The following is a 26,574-nucleotide window of genomic DNA, read 5'->3' on the forward strand; positions in this document are numbered from 1 at the left end:
TGAAACGACATGGTTTGTACTTGTATGAACATGTAAGTCAAAGAGTGAAACTATTTATACTGGTGTGAATAGTTAAATTAAAGAGTGAAACATGGTGGTCTGTAATGGTGTGGAAATGTAAGGCGAAGAGTGAAACATGGTGGTTTATACTGATGTGAACATGCAAGTCAAAGGGTGAAACATGGTAGCTTGTACTGGAATGAGCAGGTAAGTCAAAGAGTGAAACATGATGGTCTGTACTGGTGTGAACATGTAAGTCAATTAGTGAAGCATGGTGTTTTCTACTTGTTTAAACAGATAAAATAAATAGTGAAACGAGATAGTCTGTACTGGAGTGAATGTGTAAGCAAAAGAGTGAAACATATTGGTCTGCATTGACTGATGAGAGTCTGTACTGATGTGAAAACGTAAGTCAGAGGGTGAAACATGGTAATCTGAAAAATAATGTGATGATTGTTAGTGTTGCGAAGAAGATACAATATTGCATCACTCTAGGTTTGTTGTGCAATGCCCAGTAAACGATGTTTGTTGTGCTGACTTTGAATTTCAGCTGAATAATTATCCAGAACATACTGCCCTGCACGAAAAAAAAAAAAAAAAAAAACGAGAAGGAAGAATACTGTAATAATATAAAACTGTGACATGACTAGACCGTATTCTTAGAGCAAATCTAAGTGTGGAGCAGCAGTTAATGTTAACTGATCAAAACAACAATGTTGGCTGATTGTAAATTAAAAGGAAATAAGAATCGATACCTTGTACACCAAGTATTACATTTAGTATTAAATCACAATATTTAGGCCCGGCATGGCCAGGTGGTTAAGGCACTCGACTCGTAATCTTACAGTCATTGGTTCGAATCCTCATCACACCAAACATGCTTGCCCTTTCAGCCGTAGGAGCGTTATAATGTTACGGTAAATCCTACTATTCGTTGGTAAAAGAGTAGCCCAAGAGTTGACGGTGGGTAGTGATGACTAGCTGCCTTCTCTCTAGTCTTACACTGCAAAATTACGAACGGTTAGCGCAGATAGCCCTCGTATAGCTTTGCGCGAAATTCAAAAGAAACACAATATTTAATGTGATCTTGTGTTCACTTTTAAACACTGAACGTGTTATAGTGTAATATATATTTTAAGGTTCACTATAAGTGGGTTGTGTTTTAATGTTTTATTACACAGGTTCTCCAGTTTAACCAAGTATTTTTATCATTCCTAGTGTGTTAAACTTTTAAATATATTATGCTAAACAAATTATTTGTAATTAATACTTAATAATCAAAACTTTAAAATTTGTCATCATAATAAGATAGTCTTTTTGCTTTAATTGTACATTTGCTGACAATTTATATAATTCTAGAAAGGTACTTTTTTCTCTTAAAACCTAGTTACGAGTTAAGATATATTTTTTAAGTAGGGAACATTTTTCTAATCACTTCACAAAATAACAATTTTATGAATATCAATTTATAACATTTCTTTGTAATTAAAGTTTATAAAAAATGCCGAAATTCTTTGAGCAATAAATTCATTCGTGATATTAAGAAAGTAAGATAATGGGTTACACTTCAATCACGTTTGTCCCAAACAGTGAAATATTCAAGTTAAAGTTATCAAAGACGGTCGTAAATCGATCTGTACACTTGTAAATATTAAACTCTAAGTCTGTTAAAGAGATATGGTAAAACTTGGCTGTTGATGTGAGATAAAAACAAACATTTTGTATTATTTCATTTTAAACAGTTGTGTTGATGACATGTCATCCAGTTTGGTATCATTTTTACATAACCTACGGACATAGCATACTTAACACTTCCGGTTTGTAGTGAGTTACGTGTGGGGGTATACTTAACACTTCCAGTTTGTAGTGAGTTACGTGTGGGGGGTAATTTAACACTTCCAGTTTGTAGTGAGTTACGTGTGGGGGTTAATTTAACACTTCCAGTTTGTAGTGAGTTACGTGTGGTGGTATACTTAACACTTCCAGTTTGTAGTGAGTTATGTGTGGTGGTATAGTTAACACTTCCGGTTTGTAGTGAGTTACGTGTGGCGGTATACTTAACACTTCCAGTTTGTAGTGAGTTATGTGTGGTGGTAAACTTAACACTTCCAGTTTGTAGTGAGTTACGTGTGGTGGTATACTTAACACTTCCAGTTTGTGGTGAGTTACGTGTGGTGGTATAGTTAACACTTCCAGTTTGTAGTGAGTTACGTGTGGTGGTATAGTTAACACTTCCAGTTTGTAGTGAGTTATGTGTGGTGGTATACTTAACACTTCCAGTTTGTAGTGAGTTACGTGTGGTGGTATACTTAACACTTCCAGTTTGTAGTGAGTTATGTGTGGTGGTATACTTAACACTTCCAGTTTGTAGTGAGTTACGTGTGGTGGTATACTTAACACTTCCAGTTTGTAGTGAGTTACGTGTGGTGGTATACTTAACACTTCCAGTTTGTAGTGAGTTACGTGTGGTGGTATACTTAACACTTCCAGTTTGTAGTGAGTTACGTGTGGTGGTATACTTAACACTCCAGTTTGTAGTGAGTTACGTGTGGTGGTATACTTAACACTCCAGTTTGTAGTGAGTTATGTGTGGTGTTATACTTAACACTTCCAGTTTGTAGTGAGTTACGTGTGGTGGTATACTTAACACTCCAGTTTGTAGTGAGTTACGTGTGGTGGTATACTTAACACTTCCAGTTTGTAGTGAGTTACGTGTGGTGGTATACTTAACACTTCCAGTTTGTAGTGAGTTACGTGTGGTGGTATACTTAACACTTCCAGTTTGTAGTGAGTTACGTGTGGTGGTATACTTAACACTTCCAGTTTGTAGTGAGTTATGTGTGGTGGTATACTTAACACTTCCAGTTTGTAGTGAGTTACGTGTGGTGGTATACTTAACACTTCCAGTTTGTAGTGAGTTACGTGTGGTGGTATACTTAACACCTCCAGTTTGTAGTGAGTTACGTGTGGTGGTATACTTAACACTTCCAGTTTGTAGTGAGTTACGTGTGGTGGTATACTTAACACTTCCAGTTTGTAGTGAGTTACGTGTGGTGGTATACTTAACACTTCCAGTTTGTAGTGAGTTATGTGTGGTGTTATACTTAACACTTCCAGTTTGTAGTGAGTTACGTGTGGTGGTATACTTAACACTTCCAGTTTGTAGTGAGTTACGTGTGGTGGTATACTTAACACTTCCAGTTTGTAGTGAGTTACGTGTGGTGGTATACTTAACACTTCCAGTTTGTAGTGAGTTACGTGTGGTGGTATACTTAACACTTCCAGTTTGTAGTGAGTTATGTGTGGTGGTAAATTTAACACTTTCAATTTATAATGAGTTTTGTGTGATGTAGCTTTTTGTTGTCCTTGAACTGAAAGTTTATGATAATAAATATTATCAAATCAGCCTCTTTTATATTGTTTAACGCTGGTTCGTAATGTTTTAATGAAGGACCTGAACGACTCATGAACTATGAAGGACGACTGTAATCATCTAAGTGGAATACGTTTTTAATATATATGAACAACAAGTTATTTAATCATTTACCAAGTTAGCATTACAAGGTTGAAGTGGAATTATTAATATAATGATGCATATTTTCATAATTATATATTATTCAGATAGTTTTTGAGTAGGTTTGCACAATTAAAACACTTTTTTTAGTACGACTATCAAGAACCAAAACCTACAAAAGTCTGAGCAGCTGACCGTACTGCACAAGATGTGATTGATCCTAAGCATGTATGTTAACACGGGACTCGCGAGCTTTGGGAGACAGGATGCATTCGTAAGTTCGATATTAATAAGTCAGAATTACTCTACTGTTTAAAGTATTCCCACTTATTAAAATAATCAAAATAATAAAACTTACAAAAAGGCTTACCTAGCATATAGGATAATCCTGACAAAAGATAAACCTTTAACAAGTAGAATTGGTAAATTCAAGTTATGTACGCTCACTTTACTTTGAATATTGAAGAAACAGATCAGGCCGGGCCTGGCATGGCCAAGCGCGTAAGGCGTGCGACTCGTAAGCCGAGGGTCGCGGGTTCGCGCCCGCGTCGCGCTAAAGATGCTCGCCCTCCCAGCCGTGGGGTTGTATAATGTTACGGTCAATCCCACTATTCGTTGGTAAAAGAGTAGCCTAAGAGTTGGCGGTGGGTGGTGATGACTAGCTGCCTTCCCTCTAGTCTTACACTGCTAAATTAGGGACGGCTAGCACAGATAGCCCTCGAGTAGCTTTGTGCAAAATTCCGAAAAACAAACAAACAAAACAAACAGATCAGGCCAGTAACTGAATACTCTGTTTATGTCACTGATTATAATGTGTTATCTATCTAGAGGTTTTCTCCCCCCCTTACCTTTTGAAATTTAGTCACAGCGAGAAGTTTATTGATTCACATCGCTAAAATCCTGGGTTGAATTTCCAGTGGTTGGGCGCAAAGATAACTCAACGTGGCATTCATGTTATTTGATGAAATCACGTTTGTTTATTAATCACAGCACATGTTACTGTGACTACAAACAAAACCGGTAAGGTTAAAGCGACACTTTTTGGTTTAGATATTTTCTTCCGACCTTTTATATTAAGAAACGAAAACAACTACCAAAAGTGAAAAAAACAACAACTTAAGTATAGGTTTCGAAATAATGCAAATACGTTCTGCATGGTTTCGAACGTTTTTCTTCAGTGGGTTAATTTCATCAATCGACCACATGAGATGTTCCAAATGTTGATTGATCAGTTGAACATGTGCTGATGTGTTATCGAAAAACATGCAAGCAATAATTTAATTTAACACGTCTTCTAGAGTGAGGGCGCTACAGGGGCAAAGGGTATTTGCCCTTCAAATATTTTCTTGGTTCCCTAGTTTTTCCCTCCCAAATTTAATCCAAATGTAATATGTATAATAATAAACAAGTTCGCACGCGCACTGCCGTGTTTCCCACTTTTTACGATAAAAACGACCAGATATATTGTACAATAATCGGTATTCCATTTAACCCTACTTTGTCGTGCTAACTGTACTACTGCAGTAAGTAACTGTTTATTTATTTAAATAGTGCTAAAAGATAGAAACTTATTATTTTTTTTTAACAAAATGCAGCTTCCCAAGGTCTGCGAGTATTTTCGGACTTTCAAACTCAAAGTTAGCTGTTTCGCACAAAGCTACTCAAGCGCTATCTGTGCTAGTCGTGCTTAATTTAGCAGTGTAAGACTAGAAGAAAGGCAGCTAATAGTCATCACCACCCACCGCCAACTCTTGGGCTACTATTTTACCGACGAATTGTAGGATTGACGGTAACGTTATAACGCCCCACGGCTGAAAGGGCGAGCATGTTTGGTGCGATCGGGATTCGAACCCACGACCCTCAGATTACGAGTCGAACATCTTAACACATTTGGCCATGCGGAGCCGAAAGAATACTGAAATGCATGGTTTATTCTATTTGAGAGCAAGCGTGATACATTAAGAATATTAAGTAGTTTATATAACTACCAGTATAAAACTTGTTGCCGAACATGATTATGGGAGCGTTGTAATGTTACAGTCAATCCCACTGTTCGTTAGTAAAGAGTAGCTGAAGAGTAGGCAGTGAGTGGCATTGACTAGCTGCCTTCCATCTAATCTATCAGCTCAGAATTAGAAATGGCTAACGCAGATAGCTCTCGAGTAGCTTTGCCCTAAAGCTCGACAGAAAAAAAAACAGTTACTGATTTAGAGGATTCTATAAGTTAAAAACAAAACTGGTGTCATTCATGTCTGATCAATATTGTCTTACAGCTAATATTAGAAGATAAGCTGATAAATATTATTAATTTAATGGGTCGTATTTCAGAATGGGTTTATTAAGGTTAATATTATAGTACTAAGTATAATATATTACTTTATATTATATACCAGAATATACTCTTTTGTTTTTTTCTATTTATTGGAATTAACAATGATTATTCAGTAAATTTTGTGATACAAAGTCGTTTTTTTTTCATTTTCCGTCACAAGAGTGCTCTGGCTCAGGTATATCCCCCCTCAGGTGGATCAGTGGCAAGTCTATTGACTTATGTTGCAAAATAATGAATTTCAATATTAGCAGTAAGCACTGTGCGATAGCCCATTGTGTAGTTTTGTGCTTGAGAACATAGAAGCAAAATTTGCTTTTATATATAAAAGTGTACAGATGACAACACGTTCAAACGAATATCATATTTTTATGTGATCAAACATGATAATAAATAATATAATGTATGAAATAGGAATAACTGCTATTTATTATCTAGATAAATATTCAATTTCGATATGTTAAAAACAAAGCTGAGTGAAATTAAGTAGGTAATATATTTTCAACAGTGTTTGATGCGAATGAAACATCCTACAGTTAAACCTTCCAATCACGTGTAGTATATTACTCTGACGTATCTCCTTTGTAAAAGATGAACAATAGTTAAGCATATCTGCACTAAGTCCATCGCATGGACTTAACCCTGAATATTAACGTTATAAGCTCTCAACTTTGACGCTAAGTCATTGTGAGTTATCATCACGAGTGTACAAACTGAAACTCAATTAGAAATAAATACATGTTTATTTGTTTATCAGAACTAGAATTTAATACACACATATTTTCAGTCATAAGAACACAATGTGATTAGTTATACGTCAAAAATAATTTAATGAAAAGCAAATTAAGTTAAACGTTATACTAGTATCAATAATGGATATACATGTAAATAATGAAAAGCCTGAACAATAATATATGAGATTATACAGTTTGCTTCGTAAAACTGAATTTTATAAGTAGAGAGTTAATACTTCATTAAATATTTATGTTATAATTTCGTCAATATGTGAGTGGTAAATTCGCCGTGTACGAGTTTGGTAAGTTGGAACATTGAAAACAATACTGAATTCTTGATGGTATTCGATGAGTTTGATTTACCGCAACATTAAATGTTCACGAATATGTCAGCTTCAGATATTAAAAGTGCAAATCATGTGATATTAAAGCAGCGTATGTCATAGAAATTGATGCTTTAGTAAGCATTTTTAGCGATGTGTACAAGCACCTTCCTAGACGTTAATCATGTCATTTTGTTAGTTGTCTATTGGTTCTTTTCATTGGACAAGTTCTTGGAAGGCGTGGTTAATCAATATATTATATATATATATAATCAAATAATTGAAGTATGATGCATTCGATAATAATACAGCTTTTCTTGATGGCGTTAAGTTACATTCAAACAGAGAGGTTTGGTATATAAAGACATACACGTTCTTTTCACTTTGAAAAAGTTGAATAACACGACAGTGGAAACAAAACTGATATTAATATCTTCGAAACAAACCATTTTTCACGATGCAGACATCTTTGTCTGATGAAAAATCGAGGTTTAACGTTGCGAATCTTGCCTATGCATATGAAAATCCATTAGTGCAAAGTAGAAGTCCTGATGACACCGAATCCTTGGATACTAAGTCCATAAGAGAGATTTTCGTGGGAGTTCGACGACGGAGTCGTGACCCTGATGCTCAACCTGCCAACAAGATCATGAGTGGGGACACTATCCCTATTTTAGAACATGATATACTAACTAATCATTATGCGACCCACGATGCTATCCCCAGAGTCGAACATTACCTTAATTCTGTCGATAGAGCAATTAGTAGGCCTACATTAGATGAACTCCGTACTGTGCCAGCGAATAGTTATGTAAGTAGATTTTTCCTTTGATTAAGAACATGCTGTATTGTTCAATGACTCCAAAAGACAGGATAATTTTGGTGAAAATGATTAAAAATACGGAACTTAATTTTATTTTAAAACGAATGGGTTGGAATATCTCATATATAAGTAGAAAAAAATCAATATTCTTGAGACCCGAGGAACAATTACCTCATACGTTTAGCTAAAGCTTCATCGGTTATTGATAAAACTTTGTGATCACGGTATTGGTCGAATGGATTTCATCAAGGTCTGGCCCTGAAAACTGTCATTTGGTCAAAATGGTAAACAAATATTTTTGTTTTCTTTTACAAACTTAGCTTAGTGATTAAGGTACTCTTGTGAATCCAAGGATACCTGGCTCATGTCTCGTTGTGAGTATTTACCTATATTAAAAACAACTAAAGTAATGAAAACTTCATTAACATTACAGATGAAATTACTCTCCAGATACGTAACTTAAAACATAGCAATATAGAGCTAAGCCTATACTCTAAATCGCCAACTATATCTAATCGGTAATAACATATTCGACAGCTATTTTCGTGAGCTATTCAGTTACATTATTAAAAATCTGCATTTTTTAAACCTCCGTTGACAGGTTTTACTTACATAGACTAAAAATTACGCGAAATTTCATTCGTAAAATATCTATACAAAATGCTAAGCTCAGGGAATGAGGAAAATGTAGTTCAAAATGGTACTCGAGAATTCTGAGAGCTGAAAGTTAGTTTGTTAGTTGGCTCAAAATATCAGTAAATGGCACATGTGTACAAAGTTTGTTCATATTTGTTTTTAAATCGAGGGCTTGTTGTTTGTTGTTAAGAACAAAACTGCACTATGGGCTATTTTGCTGTGTCCACCATTCGAATGAAAACCTGATTTTTAGTTTTATATGCCTTCAGGTTAACGCTAATTTACTAGCGAAGATGTGGGATAATCTTATGGTATCTTAAACTTAAAAAAAGAAATAAATTATAGCGATTCCTAAATGGTTACCTAAGGAAGATTTCAACCTTTTAAACATTCATTTAATTTTGGAAACCTATGATTGATGTTTAAGTTGACTGTGATGAACCAGGTAAAGATAGAATGTACTGAAAGCTGTTTAGTTACTCACTTCAAATATGTAATACAATTTTAATTTTTACCTCTTTATAGAATAATTTTTATTTCAGGCTATCCAACCCAACCCACAGTTTTCAGGTGACAGTAAGTACTAATTACAAGACTAAAAATGGTAACCACTAATAACAAAAGGATATGTCACGCTGAATGTTCAATTTATTATTATTTGTATCTGATATTTATTGTTAAACACAAAGCTATACGTGGGCTATATGCGCGTGCTCACCACGGGTATCGCAAACAGATTTTTTTTTTTGCATTGTTGAGCCATTGAGGCTGTATATTTTAAAAGAAATGCGCTAAAAACTTCATGACAGTGCGATAGGATGATACATTGTAAACGGTTATCTAATCATCGTACGACTGACTGACTGTCTCTGGTGTTTGGGTATATATATTTTGTATACTCAGGATAGTCAGGTGCATCAGACCTCTTCCTCCTTCCAATACATTGTTGAAATGGACTGATTAATTAGTAATAATATCAACTTTAAACCGGTCCTTTTCAGAGCAATGTCCATTTATATTGTTCATCATTTTTTTTAAATTAGTCTAGAACGTAGATGGCCTGTTTTATTTTAGCTCTATTTTATTATTACTATTATTATTATAATTTTAAATGATTTTATCTTAATGATCTGATGTACAAATTTAACGGGGAGAGGTGTTTAGCTCTCTCTTCATCATGTATGCAATATCTGTCTAGTTCGTATAACAACTCATTTTTTCACCAATTTTTGTCAAAATATTTTATTGTACTATGTAGAAATCTATCTGGTATTGTTTTTGTATTTGAGCAATTGTGCATGAACTTTGAGGAAGTGGTTTTAGGTACTCTGTAACCTGATGTAATTAATGTATTCTGTAATGTTTGGAGTATCTAATATTAGTAGTTTTGGTTTGTTTTAAATTTCGCGCGAAGCTACACGTGGGCTATCTGTACTATCCGTCCCTAATTTAGCAGTGTAAGAGCAGAAGGAAGGCAGTTAGTCATCATCACCCACCGCCAACTCTTGGACTACTCTTTTATCAACGAATAGTGGGATTGATCGTGATATTATAACGCTTCCACGACTGAAAGGGCGAGCATGTTTGGTGTGACGGGGACTCGAACCCATAACCTTCAGATTACGAGTTGAGTGCTTTAACTACCTGGCCATGCCGGACCAGTAATTGTAGTATATTATAATTTTGAAAGTGAGTCCAGCTTACAAAAACGAGTTACAACGGTGAGAAAAATACCATTGATTTGTTAAATCTTGAATTTACGTTTTCATAAAAGAGAGGTCTGAAGCCCAGGTTGATGGATTTTCAATGCGTAAATTCGTCGGAATTTTCTCAACGAGCCAAAAACATCATAAGGAAAACGAGCGAAAAATTGATTTACTCCTTACAGGTATTTGAGAGAAAGAGGAACATATCTCTTGTTTTGTATACGTTTTTAATCACGATGTAATACACCCACATCATCAACTTAAACCTAAAGATGTTGGAAGGGTAATAATTTAAATGTATGCTGTGAAAAAACACGCTTTAAAGTTGCATTTTCGCAATTATCATAACCAGAAATATTAAATATAAAAATATTAAATAATAAATATCAATTATTTTATATGAAACCAAAACCATAGATTTAACTTAAAAAAACGTTGAACGATTAAGCTTCTAATTATCTATGATATAGCTATTGCAAAAGTAGACTGTCTTTCTCCCCCAGTGGCACAGCGATATGTCTTCGGACTTACCTAGCTAGAGACCGGGTTTCGATACCTGTGATTGCCAGAGCACAGTTAGCTCATTGTCACTCACAGTAGTGGATTTAAGATTGTGTGGGGCCCAGGGACCAATAAAATTTTATGAGCCCTGAGACCCATGTAATTTTACCTAGAATAAAATTATGAATGTGCCTTCATTAAGACCATGGGTCCTGGGGCTAAGCCTCCTCTAGCCTCTACCTAAATACGCTACTGCCATTGTGTAGCTTTGTCTTTAACATCAAACAATCAGTCTAGACTGTCTCGAATTTAAAATTCGGTAGCTTCAACATTCTAAGGCGTTCCATGTGTGTTGGATCATAAAGTGTGACTTGGTGAAGATAGATCTTCCAAGCAATACAATACCTGCTAAAGAAAAGAGAGTTGTTAGAGAACATAAATTGTTGAATAGCTTTACTTAGGCTGTGATTTCAACAAGAAGCTTTATAAAGATGTACATTTCGTATTGAAGTCATAAACTCCGGGATATAAGCTCTGAAAAGTTGATAATAGCTTTATTAATAGCTTCCGAAATTAAAGTATGTTTGCATGTTTAAAATCTGTTTCGATAGTATTGTTTCTGAAATTCTATTGGATAAAGAAGTTCTGAACGACTCTAGAACAGAGTAATAGCTATTTTGATTAATATCAGAGGGCGCTCTATGTAACACGAGCGAGGGTCAAATGTGTCGAAATTTGAAAGATAATCGACCTTAAAATTGAAAGTACGTTTTACAAGGTAGTTTACATTGGGATTTTGACTGTTAGATATTATTTGAAGATATTTATTACAAATGTCTATTACAAAAATAAAGCTTCATTACGTCTTCAGTTCCATATAGGAGTGTAAATATTTATCTCTGGCATTGTGAGAAATATCTAAAGTATAAAAATTTTAAGTAATAGACTTTTACAATGTGCGTTTAGTGTTATTAGTAACTTCTAAACAAAAATAAGGGTAAATTATATAGGTTATAAACAAACACATATATATTTATAAGTAAATTAAGCGTAAATAAATTGACGACAAATACTTAGTGTTAAAAATAGAAGCGTATTGATTCCTTGTATTGTCGGTATTGATTCCTTAAATTATCGGTTGAAAACTCAAGCGATCATCAATGCCTTCATCAGGTTAGTATTCATAACCCTAAAGCCAATATGATGAAAACAATGTTTAAAATGATTTTAAACATTAAAACAATTTTGATTTTTTTTGAGAGGAGTTAGTTTTGGAGAAGTAAAAATAATTACACTATACACAACTTTTAAATTACCTTTTTTCTTAAAGTTGGTAGTGTCATACTTACTATTATTTATAACTTTAAAGTTGGTAGTGTCATACTTACTATTATTTATAACTTTAAAGTTGGTAGTGCCATACTTACTATTATTTATAACTTTAAAGTTGGTAGTGCCATACTTACTATTATTTATAACTTTAAAGTTGGTAGTGCCATACTTACTATTATTTATAACTTTAAAGTTGGTAGTGCCATACTTACTATTATTTATAACTTTAAAGTTGGTAGTGCCATACTTACTATTATTTATAACTTTAAAGTTGGTAGTGCCATACTTACCATTAGTTATAACTTTAATATACTGTCTTCCCATACGAATTAAAGTTTACGACGTGAATCTTATACAATTATAAAACCACAATAGGTTATCTGCTGTGTCTGGTGATGGGAATCGAACCCCTGATGTTAGTATTGTAAATCCGTTGACCTTCCACTGTCCCAGCAGGGAACCTCGTAAAGAGAGGGTAATAATCTGTACAGATAATGAAACGAATATTTTTAATTAATGAACTCAATTAACAGAACAAAAATGTTAAATAGAAATACTTTATCTTTTTATCAGATCTCTCCACCAACACAGGATAACTAATATATGGTTGTAGCATTATGCTACTAAATATTTGAAACGGATTTTCGTGAAAATGCTATGGTTGATTGCATTACGCAACAGTTGAAGCTGTGTTAACTGGTTACAATATTATATTATCCATAATTTTGTTTAATTTTGTTTTTTGTCGTGTGGGTTTCGCGTTTTATGTTGCAAAGCAACTAGGCTACCTGCGCCTTGGACGAGGTAGACTATTGTACAACTTTGTGCTTAGAAACAAACAAACTACTCGTTTAAGGTTAAAAGTTTTGTAAAACTAGAAACTGACAATATAGCGTACTGGGTATCCCAATATTACGATTCAACAAAGTTTCGTATTTCGTGAATACCACAGCACCGTGATGTTTAGCTAAGAAGTTTCAATTTCGTGGTTACCATAACACTGTGATATTCATATATAAGTAAAAGCGGCTTCTGTTTTTATATTATTTATTTCATTATTATTATTTATTATATTATTTTTAATATAAGTATAAATGTGTTCCTTTGTATTGGTTTATTTGGTTATTGGTTAATAAACCAATACAAAGGAACACCTTTACTATTGCTATATTAATAAATATATTCAAACATTTAAGTACGCCCTCTACATTCCAACACTCAGTTACACAACCCCTTTCAAACATGTAGTCAGCTACCGATCAGTTACCTGTTTCTTTCTTTGTGAACCTGACGAAGACCGAAGAAGGTCGAAACGTTGTTCGCTCCTCTACGTAAAAATTTTTCTCAACCCAAACGAGCTGTTTGTACATATATGTATCTTTCTATACAAGTGGGTTTTCTCGACATCACTGTGATATTCAGTTTAAAACTATGTCATACTTCATTTTACGGTTTTTGTGAGACAGAAAGTGTTTGACAATGACATTCTGTTTAGATATTAACCTTCTAATGACCTATGATAGAACAGTTTTGAAACTAGACTGTCATATCTTCCAAATGAGGTAGCCCCAACGTCTTAGCTTGTTATTCGTGTCTTGGATCGGTTTATATCGAGTGCAAATTTTGTTTGAGCCATATGTTTAATGTAGAAAGACCAAGACAGAAATGCGCAGGTTTTCGTGCTGAAACATGTGTACAGTTTTGAAAGCTGGTGATAACTTTATCAGGTTCTGTTCAAATTAAAAAATAGTTTCCACTTTAAAATACTTTATTTTGAATTAATACATTCTATGATCTTATTGGACAAAGGAATTAATTATGATTAGCGACTCTTGAAAAGGGAAACAGTAATAAACTTGTATCGATCCAGAACTTGTATCTGCGTTAGCTGGTCCTAACTTGGAAGTAATATACTAGAAGGAAAACAGCAAGTTAACATCACCCAACGCCATCTCTTGGGCTACTCTTTTACCAACGAAAAGTGGTATTGAATTACATTATAATGCCTACAACTGTAAGGGTGACCGTGTTCGTTGATGGGTTTCAAACTCGCAACCCGAAAATTTCGAGTAAAGCGACATAACCACCAGGACATTCGTCGATTGAGAAGTTATTTATTAATGGTAAAGATATTACAACAGCAAATGCACATGAATAAGTTTTATGATGTATCAGTATTTTTATACAAGCCCTTTGCTTTTTGTAGAGCATTGTACCCAGTTTTCATTCAACCGTATTTTAAATGATGTAATGAATAGTTCAAAAGTCTATTTCTAAAGAAAAGTCCTCCCTAGTAGCTATGTGGTAAGTCTACAAACCTGTGGTGGGCACAGCCCACATAGTTCATTGTGTAGCTTTGCGCTCAATAACAAACAAATAAATATGAAGTAAAAATTCTCGAACGGAACGATATTTCTCGAGTTTTTGTTATTTTTATTGAACTGAAATCATGTTTGATTATCGCCTGATTGATAATGCCGTGAAATGAGGTTACAGAAACAATGTTTCCATTCTTTCATATACAGAGGTACAGCCTTCTTAATAGTATAAAGACTTGTTTTTATTCGTTGAACAAATATTTGAAAATTTCCTCCAACATAGTGTACAAGAAGAGAAGTATTTTTTCCTTTTGTAGATGGAGACCAACTACAGTATATCGAATTTCTACCCAGGATAAATGGTCGAGCGTAACCAACTAATTAACGTGCCAAATGTGAATCCAAAAGTTCATTGAACACGACCCCCCACTGCGGTAAAATGTAACCTTACACTCAGGAGATGCGGGTAATTTAGAAGAGTGACAGTCTATAATTTCTCTTTTTCATCAGAGAAGAGTAGCCCAAGCGTTGCGGCTGGTACTTTCAACTAGCTATCTATCCTTCAGTCTATTAGTTCGAAATTAGGAACGGCGTTGCGGAGATAGCAATTGTTTAGCTTTTAGCAAAAATACGAAATAGACAACAAGGAGAAAATGTCTAAATAAATAAATTAAACAGACAGTTCTGGTTGTAACCTGTTTCGTCTGGTTCTTATGAACCTCGCGTCATTTCTGCAAGGCTACTGCTCTAGGCTACATGAACATTGGTTTTTTTTTAGTTTTTTGTTTTGACGAAGGAGTCTTACATCTGGAAATTAATGAAATTCATTATAAACTAAAATACCGACACTAAAGTAACGAATATTGAGAGTTTTGCAGGGAAGTAGCATTAGAAACAAGACGATTTAAATTTAAATAGTTACTGTGAACCGTTAATTTCTCAAGTGTGAAAAAAACATAATAAAATTATTATTTGCCAAACAATTTATAAAACTTTAAAAAGGCCCCGGCATGGCCAGGTGGATTAAGGTGTTCGATTCGTAATCTGAGGGTCGCGGATTCGAATGCTCGTGGTACCAAACATGCTTGCCCTTTCAGCCGTGAGTGCATTACAATGTGACGGTCAATCCGTCAATCTACTCGTTGGTAAAAGAGTAGCTCAAGATTTAGCGGTGGGTGGTGATTACTAGCTGCCTTCCCTCTAGACTTACACAACTAAATTAGGGACGACTAGCATAGATAGCCCTTGCGTAGCTTTACACTCATTTCAAAACAAACCTTTTGGCTCTAAGACTGATATATGATTTGCGTGTTTACCTATATATCTATATATTAACCTTGGATATAAATATCTTTAAGTCGTGCTTAAATGAAAAAAAGATCTTTATTTCCAGTCTTATGTTTCTTATGCATGACAAATCTGTATGGGAAAAGACAATGCTTTATTTTACTATCTCGTTTTACTTTTCCATATGAGGATTTAATCATGTTCTACTACACTTTATGGATGTTACTTTCCAGTTTTATAAGCTGAAACTAATATTTTATACTTAACAACTGAATATAGCTTCTTACATACACTCAATACACCTACATCTGTAACACTCTTCAAGACCTCTAAATAAGTTTTTTAATTATGCTTTGTATTTTTTATTGATATACGATTAGTAAGTAAAACTCCATATTTCTATTTCATAGAATAACATTGGAGGTACCATATTCCAGAAAATTAAAAAGTATATTTGATACGTTTGTTTGTTTTTGTTTTTTTTTTTAAATTTCGCGCAAAGCTACACGAGGGTTATCTGCTCTAGCTGTCCTTATTCTATAATAGATACGTGGTAGACTAGAAGGAAGGCGGCTATTGAATACCATCCATCGCCAGTTCTTGAGATACCCTTTAGCAACAAATAGTGGAATTGACGGCACATTATAAAGCTTTGTAAGAGCGAACACGTTCAATGATGGGATTGGAACTAAAACCCGCAGGTTGAAAAAAATAAGAAGGAGCGAATAGGTTGTACAATTTCACCAAGTTCTTTGTGCCTTCTGATTTTTTATTCAGTTTCTTCCTTCCTGAAGAACGTTCGTATTTGGGTTTATGCAGTCCTAGCCATTGTTACAAGTGTTCTATAGCACCATCACTACACAATACTATGTATACTCTTCAAAATAAGAAACGCAAAAGGCAAAATTTGAGACATATTATTAACAAGTTTATTCCGGGTAGTTCTGTACGACATGTGTGAAACTTTACACATTCACTGCTGAACATCCAAAGTCTGCAAAGGCGAAGTCCACGTTCATTAGTTGAAGTTTAACGTCACTCAACATCAATAACGAGTATGCCCCCCGTGAGCATCAATAACTGCTTGGCATCTCCTGCCCATGGAAGCAATGAGATGACAAATCACATCCTGTAGAATGGCTGTCCACTCAGCCTGCAAAGCTGCTGCAAGCTGAGGCAGAGTCTGCAGTTGAGGTTGTCGCCGTCTCAGACGTCGGTCCAACTCGTCCCAAAGATGATCGATGGGGTTTAAATCTGGTGATCTGTAGGGCCAGGGAAGAACGTTGATGTTATGGTGTCTCAAGAAGACAGTGGTGAGTCGGTCTGTGTGAGGACGGGCGTTGTCATGTTGAAAACGTCGTTGACGTTCACCATGATGGGTTGCACATGGGGCCTAAGAATCTCGTTGACGGTTGCGTACGGTCTGACCGGAAATCCTACGCAGCCCTGGTATGGTTGAGGCAGTGGTGGTCCTATCCCGAAGGTGACGTAACCGGATGTAGCGATCTTGTGCGGGCGTGGTCACACGAGGTCTGCCAGATCGTGGACGGTCACGAGTGGATCCATGTTGTTGGTGACGATTTCATAGCCTTGTGATGGTGCTTGGGTGGACATTCACAGCTCTGGCAACATCTGATCGAGATTCGCCTGCTTCCAAGCGACCAATGGCGTTGTTGCGTTGCGCTTCAGTCAGTCTTGACGTAACTGTATTGCGTGTCGGTGGCTTAACACTGAGCTATGGAAACCGAGAACCCGTCACTTGTATAGGGATTTTGCACATGTTGCACTTGCAGAACATGCAGATCTCTCAAACAAATTTATTGGACACGCATACGTTTTGGCGAAAAATCCGATGTTTTCCTCCGTTTTCAAAGTGCACAACTTTTATTGTCATTTTGGTCTGACAGTCAGTGCCTTAACACGTGTAACATCACATACTCTGAGCTTGTAACGTTATTACATATATTTATCTTTAAAATAACAAAAATATCCCTTTTGCGTTTCTTGTTTTGAAGAGTATACTTTCCAGCAGTCCCACACAGCGGTATGTCTGCGGACTTACACTGCTGGGGACCGGATTTTGAAACCCTTGGTACAGATAGCCCATCGTTTAGTTTTATGCTTAATTGCAAACAAATTAGCTATTGTAACTTTCACTTGTTTTTATTTGCTCGCATTTTAACATATCTTAAGTTCTTGCTGATCGAATTTTTAACAATAAGGTAATCTCATAAAAATGTCAGATTACTTCCAAAATCGAAGAGGTACTTCATTAAAAGAAAAATCATTAACTACCAAAAGATTTTGTTTTGTTGTTTTGAATTAAGCACAAAGCTACACAATGGGCTATCTGTGCTCTGCCCACCACGGGTATCGAAACTCGGTTTTTAGCGTTGTTAGTCCGCAGACATACCACTGAGCCACTGGGGGGACCTACCAAAAAGAATACATATACTATGGTAACATCTCTTACAGTTCTTTATCACAACTGGTGCAATTCCGTAACAGCAAAAGTCTTGAATATATATACATATAATTTAAGCATATTTTATTTTGCTCTAAGCCAATTAAAGTGTTATATAAATAAAATGGGATACTTATTGTTTTGTATGGTATTTCTCATATAGTTTTCTTCGAAGTACGATTGCGATAATCAAGCAGAGGGAGGAAGCGAAGCAGTAAAGTTTGGATGGATAAGAGGTGTATTTGTAAGTATTAACGTTGTCCATCACTAAACATTTCCTATCTTGAGATATTGTACATGTAATGATATTTTCAAGTATTTCATGAAGGGATTATTTTTATGTTTGTTTTGTTATTTATAAGGGAAATATTAACCATTAGTGACTGATTTCATTAAAACGCAACTCAGTATTTGCAAAGTGCAACTATGAATGTATAGAATGAATGTTGTCCCGCAAGCAGTGATAACGAAATTTGGATAAACGATAATAAAGAATAAACTAACACAGATAAATGAAAACTTTTTTCCAGCATATTTTGTACGACGTTTCAAACAGTCACCCTTTATTTGGCAATGGAGACCGTATTGCATTGTGACAAGGTCTTCATTGCCCGATGAAGGACGTCTGCATGAAACGTTACACAAACTAGAAAAATTGTTTGTTTGGACGTAATCATTTATAGTTGAGATCTTTACTTTTAAAACTGCTAACTATCTGAGACAATAACTAGAATGAGACTCAGGTTCGAGACCACATTGTCTCCATAAAAGATGTCTCGTGAAAATTTCAGTATTTTAGTCTTTAACACTGGATATATGTTTTAAAATCGGAAAGGCCTTGCCGAAAAACGTTACTTTTAGAAAACATACGATCACGTAAACCTGGGTGTAGCCTGAAGTAGACAACGTGTCCGGCTGCAAGTCGAATGATTCAGGACTCTAGACTTGATAAGAAACGGTATGCTCCTCTCTTTCAGTTCGGCCCTGCATGACTAGGTGATTAAGGCACTCGATTCGTAATCTGAGGGTCACGGGTTTAAATCCCCGTCACACCAAACATGCTCCTCCTTTCCGCTGTGGGAACGTTATAATGTTACGGTCAATCTCATTATTCGTTGGTAAAAGAGGAGCCCAAAAGTTGACGGTGGGTGGTGATGACTAGCTGCTTTCCCTCTAACCTTACACTGTTAAATTAGTGGCAGCAAGTGCAGATAGCCCTCGAGAAGCTTTGCGCGAAATTTAAAACAAACAAACTTTTTTAGGTGTAGGTGTGTTATTAAAATGAAAGTCACTCCCGTTACACGTCTCATTTAGCCGAACAAAGCTGGCGTCGACTCCTACTGAATCTTTTCTCTTGACTCTAGCTCGGATTAATGGACATTTATATTTGAATCTTAGAATACTCTGACCTCGCTATTTAACTCATGCAGGTTGGCTATTTATAAGAAATTGTTTCAATGTAGTACTGTATTTCTGCACTTTAATATTACATTATAATTCAATAAAATTAATTTGTTCTATGTGCTTTGTTAAGTTTTATATTTTTATTCCTTCAGCCATTAAAACATCATTTGTGAGAAATGTTGAACATTTTTGTTCATGATTATGAGATTATTTTAAAACAACAAAATGTACGTTTCATTACGAAACAAAATATTCAGCACGAAAGAAATAATATATGAAATACATCAAAGAAATATATCTTTACTCTCTGTAAGAAATACTGATATACGAAAGGAAAGTTGAAAGTCATAGAAGAAATAATTTAGTGTAATTATATTGTGTTATGTTGATGTGCTTATATATATATATATATAAATTTGTTTTCTTAACTAACAGTTACGATGCCTTCTCAACATCTGGGGCGTAATGTTATTTCTCAGAATGGGATGGATGACAGCCGAGGCAGGAATCGGTATCTGCATTTGTAATAATATATCTTCACGTAGAAGTGTTTTATATGCTTCACCAAATAAGGAAAATAAATAGAAATAGTTAGCCGTATCAATATGTGTTCTCGTCAGACAATTGTTAAAGCTGTGTACAACTTATGTTAATGGGGGTTGGGGACATTACCCCTTAAGTTAGCTTGACAATATATGAACTCATTTTAAAAAGCGGAATATTTAATGTTATTGAAATGAAAGGTAATTAATTAATTTTTACTTGTCTTGTTGACTGATCCGATCAAACACTTTGCATGTCTGGAGTATGAAAATAATATTTTATAAACAATAGCAAAGTGTTCCCAACAAATGTGAGCCTTATTATTGTTTAACTGTTACTATTGTAAGGTATTCAATTGGTTCGTACATATATGATGTTTATATTGCTAGTTCTTGTTCGAATACGTATTTATTTTGGTTACTGATAGTGTAGTTGCTGCTAGTTTCAGTTGAGTGCTTCCAAGTATTCAAATGGATTATCGTTAAGTATCATAGTAAATATATTAGCTGAAGATATTTTATTATGTATTTAAAAAATAATAAAATGCAAGAGGAGTGATATCCATTTTAACATTTCTTCACCCACTTTGTAGTTACTACAACGAATTTTGACGAAAGAAGAAATCAGTTGAACTTATAATGTAGATGACTTATTTACTGTGTAGTAAAAGTTACAAACAGAGAGGGAGCTGGAAAATCAATGTGCTTGTGAAAAGCAGAGTATAATTTTTATAATTATATTTAATGCAGTATAAATACTGATAAACACAATACTATATTTTGATAGTTTTGTATAAGATATTTCTCACTGGAATTGGTGATATTTAGAAATTTTGACCTAACTGCTTTAATTTTTGTGGATTAACATTCATTTTTTATCATTCATGTATACAGGTTTGGCCATCGTAATAGTGTTGTTAGCTACAGTCGTTACCATTCTTACTACAATGTCTATGGCTGCTATTTGTACAAACGGGGAAGTAAAAGGAGGTGAGGCATGTGTTCAAAGGTTAAAGGTTAACTAGAGGTTAAAGTTAGTTAGCTCTATGACGAGTCATTATACCACTAAAATTATAAAACGGTGTTACATTTGAGATGCTATTAAATCAATAACTCGGCTGGATAGTGAAACGTTTAGGGATAAACAACTCTAAAGTCCGAGGCTCGAATTCCGCAGAAGACAGAACACATAACCCAGTGTGGCCTTGTTCTAATCAAACAAACCCATTAAATTAAACACTCTACATAAAATATTTAAAATAAACCAGAGTCATTGTTAATAGGACATTCGAAAATATTTTAAAACAATTATTTTGCTTGTGTTCGAGATACATTGTTTTAGTGTATTTTAATAATGATTATTTATTATTAAATCTATTTACATAAAGAATATAGAATTGAAATGTACCGTAATTAAACTTCCGAAGAATTGTATTGTTGTTTTTATAAATTAACATTGCCATCTTTGGATCTTATGTTATTTAGAAAAAAAGGAATAATATCATAAAGTGAATTACAATATAAGTGTTATTTTTAATCCAATCTCCAAATGTTATAGTTTTTATTCTTTTTCACAGGTGGTGCCTACTTCATGATTTCAAGAACGTTAGGGCCAGCTTTTGGAGGTTCCATAGGGATTGTATTTTCATTTGCCAATTGTGTAGCAGTCGCCATGTACATTGTTGGTGCTGCCGAAACAGTTCGTGATTTATTACAGGTGGATAGGGAACTATGTCTGTTTTTAATATATCTATAACATCTATTTTGAAACTATATTTCCGGTTTCCTACAATGGATATAATATATGATGAGATCTTTTAGAAAATTTGGTCAAGTTGGCGGAAAGAGAAATTGTTTACCAACTTTATTGTTAAGCGCAAAGCTATATAATAAGTTATGTGTGTTCTGGACATTACAAGTATCTCAACTTGGTTTTTAGCATCTTAAGCCTTCAGAATTACCGCTGAGCCTTTGGGGATATCTACTAATTAGAGAAAAAACAACTAAGTATACAGTCACCTAGAGAAGGGTCAAAGATCAAGTTAACCATAGGGCATTACCTCTTTCTTCCTTTGTGAACCTGACGATGACCGAAAAAAGTCGAAATGTTGTTCGCTCCTCTACGTAGTGCTTTCTCTACCCATACCAGCAGTTTTTGCATGTACACTTTTGTATCGTATTCCATTATACTTGTCATATTAAAAGTATTTTATTTTCGTTAAAGACTACGGTCTTTTACGTTTCTTCAAGAAGAAAAATTCACTATATCCATTGCCAATTATATCTTTTTTTTCCTAATACCAAAATGTTTAAACGCTTGTTTGTTTGTTTTTGAATTTCGTGCAAAGCTACTCGAGGGCTATTTGCGCTAGCCGTCCCTAATTTAGCAGTGTAATACTGGAGGGAAGGCAGCTAGTCATCACCACCCACCGCCAGCTTTTGGGCTACTCTTTTACCAACGAATAATGGATTTACCGTCACATTATAACGCCCCTACGGCTGAAAGGGCGATCATGTTTGGTACGACCGGAATTCGAACTCGCGACCTTCAGATTACGAGTCGAACGCCTTAACCCACCTGGCCATGCCGGGCATGTTTAAACGCTGAATGGAATACAATTCATATTGGCGTTCATACTAAAATAATTCGTATAATATTACTTAAATCGTGCTTTAATAAGTCATACTATCTTAGGGTCTTTTCTGTTTCATGCAAATAGAAAATAAATTGAATAAAGTTTTTAATACTGATTTCAGAAATATAAATTAAAATTTGGAGAAATGAAAGTAATTATATTTTATTATTTTGTGTAATGCATTGGTTACCAAGCCTATTTTGCTGATACTTTCGAGGGTTCTACGAGTTATTTTACAATTACTTTTTTGGGAAAAGTGTATATGTAGTTGATGTATCATAGCCAGTAAGTGGCCCGTTAAAAAGAAGAGACAGCCAACATGTTAAGAAACAAAGAAAGTACTTTTAGCATTACATATATACCTTTGTAATTAAAATAACTACAATATGTTAAGACAATACAAAGTATCTAATGACATTGTAACAAATTCAATGTGAAAATTCAGAAATATTCTTCAATATTTCATTGAAGAGGTTACCACTTTCATGTCTATGATACCGAACGAACCAACAGAAATATGATTGTTTGTTTGTTTTTTGAATTTCGCGCACAGCTACACGATGGCTATTTGTGTTAGCCGTCTCAGGTTTAGCAGTGTAAGACTAGAGGGAAGGCGGCTGGTCCTCACCACTCACCGTCAACCCTTTTACCAACGAATAGTGGGATTGACCGTCACATTATAACGCTCCCACGGCTGAAAGGGCGATCATGTTTGATGCAATAAGAATTCGAATCCGCGACCTTCAAATTACGAATTGAGCTCCCTCACCAGCCTGGCCCGGCATGGCCAAGCGCGTTAAGGCGTGTGACTCGTACTCCGAGGGTCGCGGGTTCGCATCCCCGTCGCGCCAAACATGCTTGCCCTTTCAGCCGTGGGGGCGTTATAATGTGACGGTCAATCCCACTATTCGTTGGTAAAAGAGTAGCCCAAGAGTTGGCAGTGGGTGGTGATGACTAGCTACCTTCCCTCTAATCTTACACTACAAAATTAGGGACGGATAGGACAGATAGCCCTCGAGTAGCTTTGTGCGAAATTCAAAAAACAAACAAACAAATCCTCACCAGCTGGCCAGAGATACGAGAAATCACGTTACGACTGGTTCCATAATGTCACTTGTTACGTTTCTCAGCCATGCTCCAAGTACTTTCAATTTGCTGCTGATTTTAAATGTAAAAAAGTGAAGTTTGGAGAACTGATTTTAAACAGGAAAAAACGGGAATATATTTTCATTCTTTAAAATATTTTTAATTAAACACAAATTTTATTTAAATAAACATGTATTTATAATAGTAGAAGTATAAGAAGCCTGATGACAGGAAAAATATTTCACATACTTACTTCGTTTGAGAAATCAGGAGCTGATTTAATTTTGTTTAACTTAGTCTTTTTTAGAGCACTGTTTAACTCTTGTAGCAAGTTTTCCTGGAAGTACAAAATATACTGTGACTGATTTTATATTTAAAACAATAATCTTGTTTTCAGACATTTGATGCTGGTTTTGTGGAGTACCCTAGCAGTACTAATGACGTTCGTGTTGCTGGGATTCTGTTACTTATCCTGATGACTGGTGTAACTTTTGTGGGAATGGCGTTTGAAAACAAGGTAACTTCTACGTTTTCTGGTTTTTATATGTTTGCTATCAACGTCGTGTTGTTAAAAAATTGGGTTTAGGTTTTGGGTAAGTCAAGAAAAGGTTTGATCATTTTTTATGTAAACTAGTGGTAGCTTAGGGTGTGTCTTCAGAACGACGTAAATGCGAAATAAATACTTGAAACCTTTTTAAAATTGTAATGCTTCCAACATAAGGCTTCGTATAGAAAAAGCTATATGATAAAATATTAAAAGGGTGTTCGAGCTTATCATGATATTAATAAATATATACACAAACACTTTTTTTTTTAACTTTCCACAGGCTCAGATATTTTTGTTGATCCTACTTTTGATGTCACTGATGGACTATTTTGTTGGCGCTTGTTTGAATCCTACATTAGAACAACGTGCCAAAGGATTCGTTGGCTGGAACTGTAAGGAAGGCCTCAAGTTTCTTGATCTGCTTGTAACACAACAACAAAAATCAAATTTCGTTGTAACTTTTATAGAATATTACACTTATAAATCCTTGTACGTTTTAATTACCTTTATAAAATCTTACACACACATGAAACAAGTATACTGATAAAAAAGACAGACGTGTTAGAGAGTTTTGGCATTTATTGAGAACAAGTATAATTAATAATTATATTCAGAATGATCTAATTAATAAAATATAATGAACGATTTAATCTACAAAATATGCTTTGTAGATCCTAAAGCACTACACATAACGAGGTTTAGAAGTAACATGAATGTGGTTTACATCATAATTAAACTAATGATAATTTAAACCATACCATCCTTTATTGACCCAATACAGGTTCCCACTACGAAGAGTACGTAATAACATTCAAACTATACTTGTCTCCCTGCTTTATGATATATTTCTTTCTAAAATTCCATAAGTATTAAAATCACTACAGCCTAGCTGTAGCTAGAATCTATTTAATAACATTAATTTTAATTCAACATCTATCATGGAATTCAAAGGTAATACATGAAATGTTATTAATTTAATACGTATTTTCGTGCCATTTTTAGAAACATACTATGGCTCAGCAGTATAATTCTAAAAATCAGGTTTATATATCCGTGATTGGCACACTATGGATAACCCATTGTGTAGGTGTGGGCTAAAACAACAATAACTGATAAACACACTAAATGATATATAGCAAATACACTTAATGATGTGTATAGTGAACACTGAATAATATACAGTGTACATACTGTATGATATATAGTGATCACGCTAAATGATATATAGCAAATACACTTAATGACATGTATAGTGAACACTGAATGATATACAGTGTACATACTGTATGATATATAGTGATCACACTAAATGATATATAATAAATACACTTAATGACATGTATAGTGAACACTGAATGATATACAGTGTACATACTGTATAGTGATCACACTAAATGATATATAGTAAATACAATGATAATAAAGACGAAATTTTACGCAGTTGTGAATGCCACTTGTTTTATCATCTTTAATATTATTATAAATATGACAACGTGTTTTCGGTTATTGGACGTCTAATGAGTTTGTGATTGCACAACAGTGCAGGTTGCCACGAAGAATTTTGGACCAGACTTTCGAGGTGAGAGCTTCTTCAGTGTATTTTCTGTCTTTTTCCCATCCGTTACTGGAATTTTGGCTGGAGCAAACATATCTGGAGATCTGAGAGTAGGTTTTCCTGTTTCTCTGTATTAATTATTTAAGCTAATAAGCAGAATATAATGACATAGTAACTTATTTTGTAGATGCATTTATCTTTTGCATGTTCAAAATTCATAAGACCTGGCAATAATATGTCTGAGAGTTAGAAAAAAAACTAAAACTTTTAAGTTCTAAACAGAGTAGGAAACAAGTCAGCGTGTGGTATATATATTGGAATATATATGTTGTTTTAAAAAAACAACAACAAGAACAAAATATACCAATCGGTAGTATTATATACCTTATTGTATGGTAAAATTACTTTTGACTAAAAGTAATTCCACCAAAACAGGTGTATATATATTCTTATATATATATTTCCTAGTGCAAAAATACAACATTTTTTACATGCTATTAATCTGTTAAACAACGAAATTAATTATAAAATATAACCGTCTTTTACTCATTTAGGAGTTAGGTGGTCATAGGGTGGTTTATATAAAAAAAAAAAAACATTTCTGATAAGAGTTCAAACAAGTTACGTTTCTTGACAAAAAAAAACATGCATTATTGAGTTTTTCTCCTTGATCAGATTATAAATTACTTGCGTTCGAATGAACTATTTTCAAGTTTGACTAATTCTATTTCTAAAAGTGAAAAACAGGATTATCAGCTGTAACGTGTTTCACTGTACATCTAGCTGTATTTGCATCAGTGAATCTTCATATAAAGTTTTCTGTTTATAACTGCTGCG

At 34.5% G+C, this 26,574-nt stretch overlaps 2 protein-coding genes across 5 annotated transcripts in view; one reads left to right on the plus strand and one right to left on the minus strand.

Moving 5' to 3' along the window:
* The window catches only part of LOC143237103 (uncharacterized), a 353,116-nt gene that overhangs the window by 74,142 nt on the left and 252,400 nt on the right, over positions 1–26,574 (minus strand). The window lies entirely within an intron of this gene.
* Positions 7,294–26,574, plus strand: part of LOC143237102 (solute carrier family 12 member 2-like) — a 57,939-nt gene continuing 38,658 nt past the window's right edge. The window contains exons 1-8 of the mRNA XM_076475968.1: positions 7,294–7,711; positions 18,131–18,211; positions 19,807–19,882; positions 20,808–20,903; positions 21,491–21,630; positions 24,033–24,152; positions 24,463–24,574; positions 25,723–25,847. Coding sequence (XP_076332083.1) covers positions 7,358–7,711; positions 18,131–18,211; positions 19,807–19,882; positions 20,808–20,903; positions 21,491–21,630; positions 24,033–24,152; positions 24,463–24,574; positions 25,723–25,847 — 1,104 coding nt within the window. The 5' untranslated portion in view covers positions 7,294–7,357. The remainder of the gene's footprint in view (positions 7,712–18,130; positions 18,212–19,806; positions 19,883–20,807; positions 20,904–21,490; positions 21,631–24,032; positions 24,153–24,462; positions 24,575–25,722; positions 25,848–26,574) is intronic.

The sequence above is a fragment of the Tachypleus tridentatus genome, chromosome 13 (assembly GCF_004210375.1).
Source record: "Tachypleus tridentatus isolate NWPU-2018 chromosome 13, ASM421037v1, whole genome shotgun sequence".
Classification (NCBI taxonomy): Eukaryota; Metazoa; Arthropoda; class Merostomata; order Xiphosura; family Limulidae; genus Tachypleus; species Tachypleus tridentatus.